The 15,881-nt window shown below is 39.0% G+C and overlaps 1 protein-coding gene across 2 annotated transcripts in view; it reads right to left on the reverse strand.

Moving 5' to 3' along the window:
* The window catches only part of REEP3 (receptor accessory protein 3), a gene marked incomplete at both ends in the record, with an annotated part of 90,165 nt that extends 75,676 nt beyond the window's left edge, over positions 1–14,489 (reverse strand). For both annotated transcript variants that reach the window (XM_079704934.1, XM_079704933.1), the window contains one exon: positions 14,458–14,489. In XM_079704934.1, coding sequence (XP_079561060.1) covers positions 14,458–14,489 — 32 coding nt within the window. The remainder of the gene's footprint in view (positions 1–14,457) is intronic.
* Between the last annotated feature and the right edge of the window lie 1,392 nt (positions 14,490–15,881).

Genomic DNA, 15,881 nt, shown 5'->3' on the forward strand with positions numbered 1-15,881 from the left:
TTATACAGTTTTTTTGACACTGAATTACTTTTTATAGCAATATCCCATATACCAAATGGACAGACAAGGAAAATACTGTTATCTTAAAGTAAGTGGGAATAAAAGAGAAAGCTCCTAAGTGGCCATCTATGTACTTACTTCTAGAACCTTGAAAATCCTTTGGATAAATAAGAAACTTGACATCTTCACTGGACTCATACCAGCTTTGAAGGGAAAAAAAAAAGGGACTAGAAACAGCCTGCCTGGCTGTTTCACAGAGGTTCTGGCCTTCTGTTCACATATTCTTCATGACAGGTGCAGTTCCTTCCCTCCCTCCATCTGGGGCCTGGCTTAGCACTTAAACTGGCCTCTACACCAGCAAGAAGCATATGGGCTGGGACAGGGGCGATATCTCCTTTCTGTTGGTATCTGCTCTGTGTTGTCTTAAGCTTGTCCCTTCAGTTACTGTAGATACCTTGGTCCTGACTCACTATATGTGTTAAGCATTTTTTTTTTTTTTTTTTTTTGGCTGTGCCACACGTCTTGCCCTGACCAGGGATTGAACCTGCGTCCTCGGCAGTGAAATTGTGGAGTCCTAACCACTGGACCACCAGGGAATTCCCTTAAGCATTTTTAAAATGTAATAGTTGCTATAAAGAAAATATCTGACATACACTTCTAAGTCGGGGAGCATAATGAAGTGAATCAGTCATCCAACTTCAAAGTAGAACACCACCAACACCATTGTCCCAGCACCCCTTCCTCTGTCAGGGTACTCTCTGAGTTAACCACTATTCTAAAATTCATGTTTATTATTCTCTCTTTTTTGAAAAATATGTTCCATATATGTATATATCTCTAAATTATGTATTGTTTAGTTTTACCTATGCTGGAGCCTTTAAAATGGTATCACACTAAATGCAATCATATCAGGCTGTTTTTTTTTTGTTTTCAAAAAACACACTTTAATTGTCCTAACAGTCATCCATACTGATGCTTGTAAGTGGTATCTCATTCAGTTTTACTGCTGTGTAATATTCCATTATGTAAACAGACCAGCATTTATTCACCCATTCTCTTGTCCACGTAAATTAGTATTCTTGGTAGATTTTTGCTTTAAGACTTTCCTATAAATATCATTGCAAATGTCTCCTGGTGCACGTGCCAAATTCTGCCTAGTTGTGGAATTGCTGGGTTATAGGTTACGCGAATGATTAACACTATGAGTTAGGGCCAAATTGTTTTCCAAAGCAGCTACAGCATCTTAGTCTCTGAGTGGCATTGCAAAAAAGGATCCTGTTGTTCTACCCATCCTTGCCAACACTTGGTATTTTCAGACTTCTTAATTTTTGCAAGCTAGAAGGTGTGAAATGGAATTTCAATGTGGTCTTAATTTACATTTTCCTGAAAACTAATGAGTTTTGTGCATCTTTTTCCATGTCTAGTTGCCACTGGTTCATTTGTACATTCTTCTTTTAGATGGTCTATTTTCTTATTGATTTTAAAGAATTCTTACACCTTCTGACTATCATACTTTGTTAGTTACATATGTTACGAAACTGTGCAATTTTTGCCCTCATTGGGCCACAATTCTAGTACTGGCTTCTTCCATCATAACTTCCTTCCCTGCCCTCGAGCTATTGAGGAATTGAGAAAATAGCAGTATGAGTTTCTAAATGGAGTTTTTAAAATTCTATATCCTGAAAAGGATATTTAATATAATTAGATATTTCTTTTTCACATAGATTGCCAGACAAATTTATTGCCAATGTAGTGAAAATCAATTACCATTGTTGAGAATGTAAAGTGAAACTTGATAGGGGTGTACATGAGTGTACTACTTGACAAAACTCACTGAAATTATTATATGTAAATTCTATCCCCAAAATGATTTAAAATTAATTTAAAATTAATAAAATAACAGGTGTAAATTATAACACAGGGAGGTGGTATAGCACATTGGTTAAGGTCTGGTTCTAGAACCAACCTGCCACTTAGCTCTGCCACTTAGTATGTTACCACCTTGGGCAAGTTATTTCATATCTTTAACCCTTGCATTTCTCATTGGCAAAGTGGGGATAACAGCAGTACCTATATTGTTATATTATAAATGTTACAGTTTTCACATTTGGACAGGTAATCCACTGATAATTTATTTTTGAGCTTGCTGTGAAGTAAGGCTGTAGTCTCATTCTTTTTTCTGAGAGATAACCAAGTTGTCACAACACTATTTAATTATCCGTCCTTGCCCACTGATTTTGAATACTACTTCTGTCATATCAGATTTCCTTATATGCCTCATTTAGTTTCTGGATTCTTGATTGTTTCCTTAAGTCTGCACCAATACAGTCCTACACTGTCTCAATCACTACAACATTATAATTAATCTTGATATATAACAGGACAAGTTTTCCTTCCCTGTTCTTTGCTGCTACCTTATTGATTCCTGAGCTTTTGTTCTTTCCTATGAACTACAGACAGTCTATCAAATTTCATGAAACAAAAACAAAAAATCCTGTTGGAATTCCAGAGAATTCATAGATCTATTTGGGAAGAATTGATAATCATCAACTAATATTGATCCATTAATATGAGCTATCCATTTATTTAGAACTTCTTTTATCTTTCAATCACATTTTATAACTTTATAGGTTTTTTCCCAGTGTTATTACAGTCTTTTAACAGAAAAGTGTAATCTGTTTACATTTATTGTCTCTACTGATATTTTTGAACCCATTTCTGCTTTTTTTTTTTTTGCGGTACGCGGGCCTCTCACTGTTGTGGCCTCTTCCGTTGTGAAGCACAGGCTCCGGACGCGCAGGCTCAGCGGCCATGGCTCACGGGCCCAGCCACTCCGCGGCATGTGGGATCTTCCCGGACCGGGGCACGAACCCGCGTCCCCTGCATCGGCAGGTGGACTCTCAACCACTGCGCCACCAGGGAAGCCCCCTCTACTATCTTTTTTTGTCCATATGTCTCCCACACCTTATCCCCTTTATTTTGGTCTTTTATATCCCTTTAGCCTCTTATTTTCTCTGTTGGTGTGGAGACTATAGATTATATTTATACCCTTTTAAATTACTGTATCTCTGCACATGACAGAGACCATTCCATTCTCTCCTCACCTTTACTGAGAGTGAAGGGAAAAAGAGTAAAACTAGACAAAAAGGTGAGGAAAGCATAAAAGAGAGGACAAGAGCCAGTGATGACATACTTTGAAGTGGGGGACCAAAACTGAATTCTTCAAAGGAAGAAACTGAATGCTTTCCTTCCTCGTGCAGTTCCTCCTCTCATCACATATTTAGATAGGCAGTGCCATTTTTAGGTTACAGGTTATATGACTTTCAGCATTTCCTTTATACTTCTCAGTCATTCAAGGTAAGCCAGGTCTCTTTTTATTATAACTATTACTCTTAAAATGGTTTACCAGCTACGTTGAACTCATCTTACTTTTAGGTGAGTTATTTTAGTTAAAGCATTATAAGAATTTGTCACCAGCAAACATTTAAGGTAATTGGGTACAGAGTTACTGGAAGACAGTACATTTAATTTCTTTTAAAAAAACTATTTATTTTTGAGGTATAGTTGATGGATAATATTATATAAGATTCAGGTGTACGACACAGTGATTTACAGTTTTCAAAGGTTATACCACATTCACAATTATAAAATATTGGCTATATTCTCTGTTGTACAATATTCCTTGCAGTTTACTTATTTTATACATAGTTTGTATCTCTTAATCCCCTACCCATGGACAATACAGTTTATTTCTTAAACTTAGAGAAGACCGATTGAAATAAAGTAGTATGTGCATCACGTTTATTTACCATATAAAACAAGATGTAGAGTTCAGAAGTTCCTAAAAAATATTTAATCATAATAACAATGCATAAACTTTGTGGGGGGGGAAAAGGTTTATTTCTAACTTGCATATTTGAAACTTTTACTTCGCAAGGAGAAGACCAGATATCCTTTCACAATATCTTTACACAAAGCTTTCAGACCACGTTTCTCATATAGTTTTATTTAACACTTTAATATTTTTAGATTGTTTAAGATTTATACACTAGCAAGTCTCTTTTATATGGACCGAGAGGTATACCTTTAGAGAACACTTTGTCCTATACATTCATGATCCATTAAACACCTTAAAACCATTATCATTTATATTGGCAAAATTAGCCTAGGTTTACAAAGTGAAAACTGAAAGGCCCCATATTTCAGAAAATCAGAAATAGAAACTAAGGTTGATGAAAATTAATGATTAAAAACTATAATGCAAATAAACAAACATCAAATGAACAACTGGAAAGTTTGTTCAGCAATAGTGAGATTGGTCAGTGTTCCCATAGAAAACACAGGCACAAAGCAGTGAAGAACTGATCATGGCCGTAATGACACCCATCAGGCAAATATCACTAAGTTTGTTCTATTCCCATATTCTTTAAGTCACCACTCATGGGTATCTACTGCTCATTGTTCTTGAGGGACTCTGAAATGTTAAAGAAAAAGAATCAGTTGATCCACTTTTAATGTTTTATAGTTCTAGCGTGTAATCTTTCACCTCCTTGGTCAGGTTTATTCCTAGGTATTTTATTATTTTTTTGGTGCAATTTTAAAAGGTACTGTTTTTTTATATTCCCTTTCTGACATTTCATTGTTAGTACAACAAAATGCAACCGATTTCTGAATGTTAATCTTGTATCCTACTACTTTGCTGAATTCATTTATTACATTTAGTAGTTTTTGTGTGGAGTCCTTAGGGTTTTCTATATATAGTATCATGTCATCTGCATATAGTGACAATTTTACCCCTTCCCTTCTAATTAAAAAAAAAAATGTATTTGGCTGCACCGGGTCTTAGTTGCGGCATGCAGGATCTAGTTCCCTGACCAGGGATGGAACCTGGGCCCCCTGCATTGGGAGCATGGAGTCTTATCCACTGGACCACCAGGGAAATCCCTTTTATTTGTTTTTCTAGTCTGACTGCTGTGGCTAGGACTTCCAACACTATGTTGAATAGAAGTGGCGAGAGCAGGCATCCTTATCTTGTTCCAGATATTAGTGGGAAGGCTTTCAGCTTCTCACCATTGAGTATTATACTGGCTGTGGGTTTGTCATAAATGGCTTTTATTATGTTGAGATATGTTCTCTCTTATACCCACTTTGGTAAGAGTTTTTATCATGAATGGATGCTGAATTTTGTCAAGTGCTTCTTCTGCATCTATTGAGATGACCATGTGGTTTTTGACTTTTCTTTTGTTAATGTGGTGTTATTACTTTGATTGATTTGCGTATGTTGAACCATCCTTGTGAACTTGGGATGATGAATCCCACTTGGTCATGGTATATATTCTTTTTTATGTGTTATCGGATTCAGTTTGCTAATATTTTCTTGAGGATTTCTGAATCTATATTCATCAAGGATATTGGCCTGTAATTTTCTTTTTTGGTGGTATTTTTGGTTTTGGTATCAGTGTGATGGTGTCTTCATAGAATAAAGTCAGTTTATCCACTTCACAGTTTTGGTGAAAGCGCATTCCAAATTTTGGGAGCCATTAAAATTGATCACACTTTGACAATGAAAAAGTGTCACATTAGTAGAAGCTTTAGCATATAATTTATTCAGTGCTGTACATAATCACGCTGTTTTTTTAATGCCAAACAATGCTGTTTATTAATTATTCTTGATATTGTTGTAATACAAGGTTAATGTATTCATTTAAATATCTAAGTAGTTTTATTAAATACAAAATGCTTCACAGTACTTCATCTACGATTCTCCATAGGAAGCATACAAGTAATATAATCAAGATCTTTAACTAGCTTTCTACTCTCCCTTTCATGCCTCCAGTGATGGAGAACACACTGCTCTCATGAGACTGTCAGTCTCAATGTTGAACAACTCCAGGTGTTAGAAAGTTTTCCCTAACACTGAATAAAATTATCTTCCCTATAACATCCACCTATTGCTCTAGCCTTGCATTTCACAGTTAAGATAGAAAAATCAGTATTCCTTCTCCTATGTGACAACTCAAATTATATTAAGACAGCTATTTTGTTAGTTTTTTTCCCTACTTTTCTAATCCAATCCCTCAAATTATTCCTTGCCATATACTAGTTTTCCTCAAGATATATAAGAGATTGTTGTGTCCCCCTAAAAAAAATATGGTGACCTTATTTGGAGATTGGGTCTTTACAGAGGTAATCTAGTTAAAATGAGGTAATTAGGGTGAGCTCTAATCCAGTATGACTTGTATCCTTATAAAAATGGGAAATTTGGACACAGAGACAGGCACAAAGGGAGAATGCCAGGTGAAGATGAAAGCAGAGATCAGGGTGATGATTTACAAGCCAAGGAACGCAAAGAAGGCCAAAAAAACACCAGACTAGGAGAGAGACATGCAACAGATTCTCCCTCACAGACTGCAGAAGGAAGAACCCTGTTGACACAATAATTTTCTTTTGTTTAAGCTATCCAGTTGGTGGTACTTTGTTGTAGCAGCCCTAGAAAACTAATACATTACTCAGAAATGTGACATGACAAAAGGTTAAGGAAATTTTCCACAGCCAAATTGCTTGGTTTTCTTTATGGGTGAGAATAATTCTTCCCTAAAATGGACATATCATTATTGAAAATATTAATGCTCTCAGCAATGATATATTTGAATACATTCTGAAATTATACTCTGAATTTCTGGCCAGTACAAGTCTATTATGTTTAGATTTTTCCTATGACTTTCATTTTCACGATTTTTCTTTGGTAGCTCTGCTTTTGCAGAGTTGATGACCCTATTAATAGTAAAGAAAGCAACATACTTGTAACCTTTGGCTCTGTATTCAAATCCTAATCTAGGACCAGGAAAACTGTAACTTGTAAACCACATTTCATTCATAAATTTAGAAAAGAAGGACTATAAGAGTGATATGCAGAATATGTGATTATAAAAATTATTTTCAAAGTGTACTGTAACAGCGATTTTCATCAATGTGGGGAAATTCTCTGTAAATACTGAAATAGAAATTAATTTTGAAATAAGTAATAAAAAATTATGACAGATTGGTCAGCAACAGTACTTTATATAGAAAATTCTTAAGCAATATCCTAAGATGCTTATGAATTTCCATATATTATTATGGCCTATAATTTCTCCCATAGAAGCAGCAAAGAGTAAACAACAAAGCCATTTTCAGATGGGGATGCTGAGCAGACTGTATCTGGTAGAGGACCACTCCAAGAGAGCCAGGCAACACCTGGAGACATTTTTGGCTCTTAAACCTGTGCGGGTGCTACTGGCATCTTGTGAAGAGAGGCTGGGGATGCTGCTACACTGTCTACAATGCACAGGACAGCCCCCACAAGAAAGAATTATCCAGTCTGAAATGTTGATAGTGCTAGGTTAAGACATATTTAAAGGATCTTCAAATGAAATAAAAAATACTTTGAATATTGATATGAATAGCTGTATAATATTCTAACATTAGCTAGTCTGCTCTTCAAATAATCTTTAGCCATGGTTAAATAATTTCATTCCAACTGCTACTGCTGTCTCCGTCCACAGTATCTTAGTGAGTACGCCATCTCACCAGATTTTTAGTCATAGGGGTCTCTGTAATGCCAACATGACTGAAGCTAGTAAATTTACTTTAGTAATAGAGGTAAATACGCTTAAATCCTTAACAGACAGTTTTGTAAAAATAAAGACACATAACAATAATTTTTATCTTTAACCTTTCACTTAACTTCAAAAAATGCTATGAAAGGGGTAGTTTAGGGCAAATGCATAATCAATGACATGGAAATAAGCTCATGTTCTGCTAACAGAGACTCAGCAGTAATCTTTTTCCATGTGATGACCAAAACAGTAATATCGTATTTATTTAAGACATTTAAGTTACCCACTTATGCTATTATTATTGTAATGTACTGTTTAAACATTTAAATCTATACTGAAAGAAGAGAATATAAAAACCTCTACCCTAAGAGGGTTAAAAAGTCTAGTGGAAAAAGAAATAGCTAATATAGCAGCAGTGACAAAAAATGGACAAAAGCAAATTGTTTCTGAAATGAAGGCTAATAAAGGAATCTTGTTGGAAGTTCTGGCCTATACAATGAAAACAAGACCCAATAGTTTAGGATGTGTTTTCTGTCTTAATGAAGCAAAAATAACCTCTTTCAGGACATTCACAACAAATTACATGTTTAAGATTTTTAACTTGTCCAATTTCCTTGAAAAAATCATTGCTCCTATTTTCCTTATTTCCCATGCTCTAATAGCAGTAAGTATCCTATTCTTAGACACAACTCATGAACATTTACATGATGGAGCTCATCAAAACTGGTAAATAAAGTTAAAATCTATCTTAACCTAATTGAAAGAAACTCTTTTAGCCATCATTGAGATTTTACAACCATTTAAAAATACTTACAGCACATATGAAGGAAGAAAAATATCACTAGTAAATTGTGACTGCACTCAAAGTTCCCAAGGATTTGAAAATTACTCAAGATCTTTTTCATTAATCCTGTCATAATCTTAACCAACACATACACGAAGGGTAGAAACAGGTTGCTTTTGTAACAATACATTTCAGAGATGATGCTGGCTTGGACTAAGGTAATGTAAGTAAAGGTGGTGAGAACTGGGTGGATGCTGGGTATATTTTGAAGGTAGAGTCAACAAGATTTACTGTAGTATTTAATGCAGGGAACAAGAGAAAAAGAAGAATCAAGGATGATGCCAAGGTTTTTGGCTTGAACTACTGAAGGACTGAGTTGTCATTAATTGAGCTGGGGCAGGCTGCCAAAGTCAGATCAAAAAGGAAATTCAGGAGTTCAGTTTTGGATATCTTAAGTTCAAGATTACTTCTAGATGTTTCCAAGTAGAGTTAAGTAAGCATTTAAAAATGTATATGATCATGAGTTCAGCAGAGGTCCGGGTTGCAGATATAAATTAGCAAGAGTCCTCATAGGCGTGTAGATAGAAGAGAAAAACGGTTTAAGAACTGAGCCCCTGGACACATCAACTTTAGTAATTCAGGGCATGTGGAGGAGTGTGGCAAGGGAGACTGGGCAGGGAGTGGCCAGTGAGTTATGAAGAAAACAAGAAAAGCAAGGTTTCTGGGAATCCAAGTGATGAAAGTACTACAAGGAGAGAATGAGCAATTGTATCAAAAGCTGCTAAGTCAGATGAGGACCAGTTTGGCCATGTGGAGGTCACTGCTGACTTACAGAAGGGTAATTTTAGTGGAGTGGTTGGTGGCAAAGCCTAAACGGTAGGGGTTCGAGAGTGATCCAAAGGAGAGGAAGTGGAGAAAGTGTATATAGACTATTCTTTTGAGGAGTTTTTTGCTTTAAAGAGAGGGAGAGAAATGGGTAAATGAGATGAAAAGTATAGTAGCCTGAAAGAGTTTTTTTTTTTTTTTTTTAAGATGGGAGCAATAATAGCATGTTTGCATGCTGACAAGAAAGATCTAGCAGAGAGGGAAAACAGACGAAGTTGGAAAGAAAGGGGAAAACTGATGGAGTATGGTTTTTTAGGTATGTTAATTTAGACTCTAAAGATACCCATTAACTATAATGGAAGAGGATCAATTAAAGAAAGAAGACTGAGGTTTTACTAATACTGCCAGATAATAAAATTATGGTAAAAGGAAAATTAAAATGTGTTTAAGATGTAAACAGGGAAATGCAGATTTATGGAATTTAAAAGGAATTCTCTAAATTTATCTAATTCTATATGAGAAAGTAGTGCTAATCAAATATCTGGAGTAAATACTTTAGATGTGAAAAAGAAATCACAAAGTAAAAAATGAACAAGTTGAACTGTGAACTGCATTTAAACTATAAACTCTCTACATAAGTAAAAGTAAAATATCTAAAGAGGAGTACAGTTAGATTGAGAAACATACTTGCATCAAATAGGATTTAAGGTTAATTTCTTTATTATGTAAGGAGCTCAGACAAACAAGTAAATTATCAGCTAACCAAGAGATAAATGGATAAAGTGCATAAAGATTATTTGCACAATATGTGATATAATTAATAAATATTAGAACAAATATTAAACCTTGCAAATAAGAAACAAAATGCAAAAGAAAACAGTGAGATCTGTTATATTCATTAGGAAAGTATAAAAAAAATTAAAGCCTCCTAGTCTGGCTCCACTGTCATAAAGACAGTACTCATACATTGTTGGTGGCAGTGAAAAATACTAATATCCTTCTGGACAGCAATTTGGAAACTGGTATCAATGGTCATAAAAATATTTATAGCCTTTGACTCAGAAATACTCCTCTTGGATATTATCCTAAGGAAATACTAAAAAGTATATATAAATAATGTCCATTGCAGCACTATAATTACATTGTAGCATTACCTATGATAATGAGATATTAGAAATGATCTAAAAGGAAAATTAAAAAATAGAAGAATGGCTATGAAAATTATGAATACTGGCCTGATCAAATAGAAGGTATAAGATTTCAGAGCAACATAGAAGATGCTTACCATATAACAATTAATGGCAGTGTAAAAAATATTTTACTATACTCTTAATTACAAGTATGTCACCTACACAAAGAGACAGAAAGAAAAATGTAAATTGAAAATAGTTTAAACATTCAGTATGCCGGGACTATAGCAAAATACGTTCTTCCTTGTTCTAGTAACAACTACTAACAGTTACTGAATACTTACCATCTACCTGATGATGGAGAATGGACATTATTGTATGTGAGCACATTTAATCTTATGGGGTAGGCTATAGCCAATACTAAATGGCAGAGCTGATATTTGAATTCAGTCAATCAGTCTTTAGTCTTGATCTTTACCACAATCTATGCTGTATACACAAATTAAGAAAAGGTAGAAAAATGGGGTTTCCCTCAACCTCTAAGAATCATGTTTTAAAATGTAAGGTTATGGGTATCACATATTGTATCACATATAATATCATTTGGTAGTCTCAGATTACTATCCCCTAATAATTGCTAACTAACCTTTCCATTTTGCCTGTAAAATTAAGGTAAGTTGATTTTAAAGAGACTGGAAAAAAAATGAAAATCCTCTAATAGCAACACAGAATGCTACAGTTGTACAAAAGAGTTTGGAGGGTCTTCACTGGCAGTCCAGTGGTTAAGACTTGGCCTTCTGATGCAGGGATGCGGGTTCGATCGCAGCCAAAAAACCAAAACATAAAACATAAGCAATACTGTAGCAAATTCAATAAAAACTTTAAAAATTGTCCACGTCAAAAAAATATTAAAAAGAAAAAGATTTTGGAGATTACCAGATCCCTCTACCTCTACAGAGTAAGAAACGGAGGTCTACTATCAGTGACAGGTTGACTCAAGGTCATTCAGCTGGTTAATACAACCAAAGCTACTTCTAAATTCCAGGTTCCCAATGATAATAATGAGAATTATAGTCCAATGATACTTCTTGCTATACCATCTTACTCCTCTCCCTTGTTAAAAAAAAAAAATCTATGTACATATTACGTTTTAAGTGCACAACAAATGCCAAGCACCACATTTGGTGTGTTTTAGTTAAACTAATTTAATCTTTACAACAGTTTTAAGGAGGTAAATATTATAACCATTTTAAGACAAGAACAATGAAGCTCAGGTTTAGTATGTTGCCCAGGACCATGCAGCTATTAACTGCCATCCAGGTCTGATAACCAAGTCACTGCTCTTCCCAGAAATGGTCTGCCACAGGGCTTGGGGAGAAAGTGCTCACGCACACAGGGAGCTCTGGTTAAAGAGGGTCCTTATGTTCCTTGCACATGCCACCAGAGGTTCATGTTGAGAGAACTGTCTGATCTTTCTTCAGGCTCAGGACTAGCTGGCTGTTCCAGTAGATTAGAAAGAATGTAGTAAATCTATCTGCTGGTGTGAAAAAGGTTTCCAAGTTTGTGTAAACCCTGGGGGTTGATCCTTTGTGCTGTTATGTGCGATCAAGGGAGCAGAAAACATTCAGTGCTTAGAGAGTAGGGGCAAAATATCATGATGCTTATATTCCCTGACAAGTGTGCTTTTTTTTTTTTTTTTTTTTTTTTGCGGTACGGGGGCCTCTCACTGTTGTGGCCTCTCCCGTTGCGGAGCACAGGCTCCGGACGCGCAGGCTCAGCGGCCATGGCTCACGGGCCCAGCCGCTCCGCAGAATGTGGGATCTTCCCGGACCGGGGCATGAACCCGTGTCCCCTGCATCGGCAGGCGGACCCTCAACCACTGCGCCACCAGGGAAGCCCCAAGTGTACTTTTTTAATATGCTAATTGTTCAAGGGCTCATGAAATACATTTCTAGACACCTGATAAATACATTCCCATGACCTTTTCTCCCTATTTTGCTCCCTTTCCTTTGCCTCACACTTTCAATTCTGTAGGTTCTAGTACTGCGGGCTTTAATCCTCTCTCTCCAGTTAGGGAACCCCTTAAGTGGTCTCCCCATTTTCAGAGTCTCTCCATTCACAACCATCTCACACAAGGAGAGAATCTTCTAAAGCAAGGCCATTACTGCCTAATAATGGCTATTAATTCTTCATGAAATTCCTTGAAAACAGGCCCCAGGCTACCTTTCCAGCTTGCTCTCTCCTCAGTCTCTTAAGTCGTAGGTAACTAATCTGGGCTTTCCCTCCTCTGTTCTTTGGCTCACAGTGATCCCTTTATCTGGAATCCTCTCCATTTTCATCTCTGGCTGTCGAATTTCGGTCTGTCCTTTAAGGCCCATCTCAAATGTAATCTCCCTTGCCTTTTCTGATTCTCCAACCAGATATATTCCCTTCCTTGTCTAAACTCTATAGCTCTGGGTGTAACTCTTAGAAGACTTGACCTGTACTGCAGGTATCGGTGTATTCCAACTGGCAGTTCCATTAAGATCAGTTATGTGTTAATAACCTTTGTGTTCTAGATAGCACCTAGAAAAGACACTCATACTCATAGTTAATGATCAAAAACAAAAATCTGATTTTCAGTAATGAAAACTAAAAGTGCTTCACAATTTTCTGTCAGTTAAAGAACTGGTTAAAGGAACCCAGAGAATTAAAAAAAAAAAAAGTCTTAATGGGATACTTGATTTCCTAGGTGCTGACACAACAATTGATAGACATCTTCTAGGTCGGGAAAGGTATGTCTGTGTGATGAAAATGTAGACTCAAAGAAGGCCGCAAAAGGCTAAAAAAAATATATCTTAAGACATCTTTGCTATGCTTTCATTTCTTGAGTTTTAGTTTTGTACAGATGAACACGGGACACTCTGAAGCTTTAAAGCTAAAAACTATACCGAGGAAGAAAAAACTGATTAAGACAATCAAACAACATATTTTGAATACTACTGTAAATCACGTTAAACAGGGCTACCAAGCGATTAATTCACTCTCCAAAAAACACAAACAAACAAAAAAACCTAACAAAAATTAGCTCCTTTTCCCCACTGAGAAATAAATTAAAAATCTGGTAATGTTACTTTTCCCACATTATAAAGCTAATCAGAGAAGCCTACCACCTCATAAAAACATTTCATAAAGGTACAGAGATAATACTACTCCTACAGAGATCATGATTAATGAATCCACGGGCCCCTGGCTGTAACTACGTCATTGTTTACTTCGTGACTTTTGTTTTCGAGGAGGGGGTTAAGTCAGGGAGGATGGGAGGAAATTAAATTGAAGCCCAACAAATACCTTTACAGAGTAAACACCACAACTCAACTAATTTTTTTCTTATGGGCCTGTAGCACTTGTTGGTAAAAACACAATGAACCGATAATTTGAACAAAGGCAACAGGCACCTGCAGCCTCTCAATCCCTTTGCAAATATTTCCACTAAGATAGGGCCAAATTCTAGGATCTGGACGAACAGGCGAGTGTCACCATTCAATAATGAGCTCCTTTCTCGATAAGCTGTAAACCTCGAGGCACCTGAGACCCTTCCCAAGGATCTGAGCTGGGAGCGGTCTCGGATTTTTAGACAAATCTCTCCTCCTACCACACGTGATCAGCCACCCTGGGAGACCCGCAACGCACGATACAAAGGCTCGGCGCTGCCACGGCATCCTCAGGAGGATCGCGGAGCCTCCCGCGCTCAGTTTCTGAGGAGCCTGCGCAGGGCGCCGCCGCCAGGCGCGCCGCTCCCGGGCCCGCAGGGCGGTGCCGCGCAGCGCGGGGAGCGGGAGCGGGGAGCGCGCGCCGCCTGCCCTGCGCGCCTGCCCACCCAGCGCCGGGGAGCAGGGCAGACGAGCCGCACGCAGCCCGGCCGCGCCGCAGCCGCCGGGCCCTCGGCCGACGCAGGGAGCCCCGCAGCGACGTGGACTAGGGTGAGGAGGACGAGGGCTCCCAGACCCCGGGCAGGCCCGAGGCTGGGCCAGCCCACCCCGCCCAGGCCCCGGCCTTGCCTTCTCCTCCTGGCTCCTAGCCCCCCCCCTTCCCCCGGGCCTCGCGTGGGGGGTTTGGGGGCGCCGTGAGCGGCACTTACACCACAGCTCTGGAGATGATCCAGGACACCATCTTCCCGGGGGCTTGCACCCCACCTCGGGGGCGGGTGGGCGCCGAGCGTGGCGGACCAGGCCGCCAACCGCAGGCCGCGCGCTCGCCGGCTCCTCGCGCTCCCCGGGGCCGCGCTGGCGCCCTCGGGAGCTGGGCCCCGTGTCTGCGCGCGGCGGCCCGAGCTGCGCTGCGGTCGGTCGCCCGCCCGTCCCCGCCCGCCGGCGGAGCCGCCGCCGAGCCAGCCAGCCCCGCCCCTGCGCTCCGCTGATAGGCGGCGGCGGCGGCGGCGCGTTGGCCGAGGCCAGGTCTGGGTTGCCGGGCTCCGGGGGCTGGGCTAGCGGGACCCCGGCCCGCGCCGGATGGCGTGGTGGCTCGGATATCTGGGCTCTCACTTCCCTCTTCCTGCCCCTTCTGTCCCTGGGAAGTCCACCTGGCGTGTGGGGGGGGGGGGGGAGCGTGGGGGGAGGGAGGCGGAGGCTGAGGCTGAGGAAGGGGACGTGTGGATAGGGGTTGTCAGTGCCTGTGTGAAAAGCAAAATAGTAGCAGGAACTCTGTGTCCGATAGAATCCTCTAGACCAGGCCCTAGATTCTGGAGAGGAGAGATTTTGAGATGTGTTTAGCCACATCCGGTGTTCTCACTGAGGCCCTGGACGTCCTCAAAGTACCGCATTTTAAGGCAAACGTCGGGAGGATCTTTGCACAGGCCTGTGTGTACCAGGAGTCTTCTGGTGCGTGGTGCAGTGCAGGGAGGGGCAGAAGGAGGAAAGCATTGGATTTCAAGTTTGCAGTAGTGGGTGTATAGATACCACTCTTCTGGGCCTGTTAAGGCAACTTTCCATCACAACATCGGCAAAGCCTGTTTTACAAAGACACCTCTGACCTGCTAGATATTCAAAGTAAAAGTTGGGCCTAGGATTCCTGACCTGTCATGCTATTTACAGCTGTCTATTTTGGGGGATGTTGGATTACTGCTTACACCTTACAGCTCTTTCAGGTATCATAATTTCAGGAGACAGAATTTAAACTCTAATTTTTTTGGTGGCAGTACCTAGTCGAGAAAGTGATCTTAAATTTAATTCTCATCTTTTTTTTTTTCTGTTAAGACAATAATAAAAGATAATTCTAGTATTCAGATGGTACGAAGAATAAAGGATGAAATGGGCGCTTCAAGCCTTTAATTGAAAGTTGAAAGCCCCAGGAAATATAACAGCTTATTTTGTGACCATACTGTAATTTATTCTTTTTGTTCCTCAGTTTCCCCATAGTAAAAAGAGGCTGATAATACTACAGCTTACCTCCTGCCTTCCAGGGGTGATATAAAGCATGCTAAATACATGTTTAGAAAATACATGTTTCTACCACTTGCTTGGGAGAAAGTCAAAAGCAAATATAAGATTGTCTTGAATTCTTTTA

The sequence above is a fragment of the Hyperoodon ampullatus genome (genome assembly GCF_949752795.1).
Source record: "Hyperoodon ampullatus genome assembly, chromosome: 1".
NCBI classification, from domain to species: Eukaryota; Metazoa; Chordata; class Mammalia; order Artiodactyla; family Ziphiidae; genus Hyperoodon; species Hyperoodon ampullatus.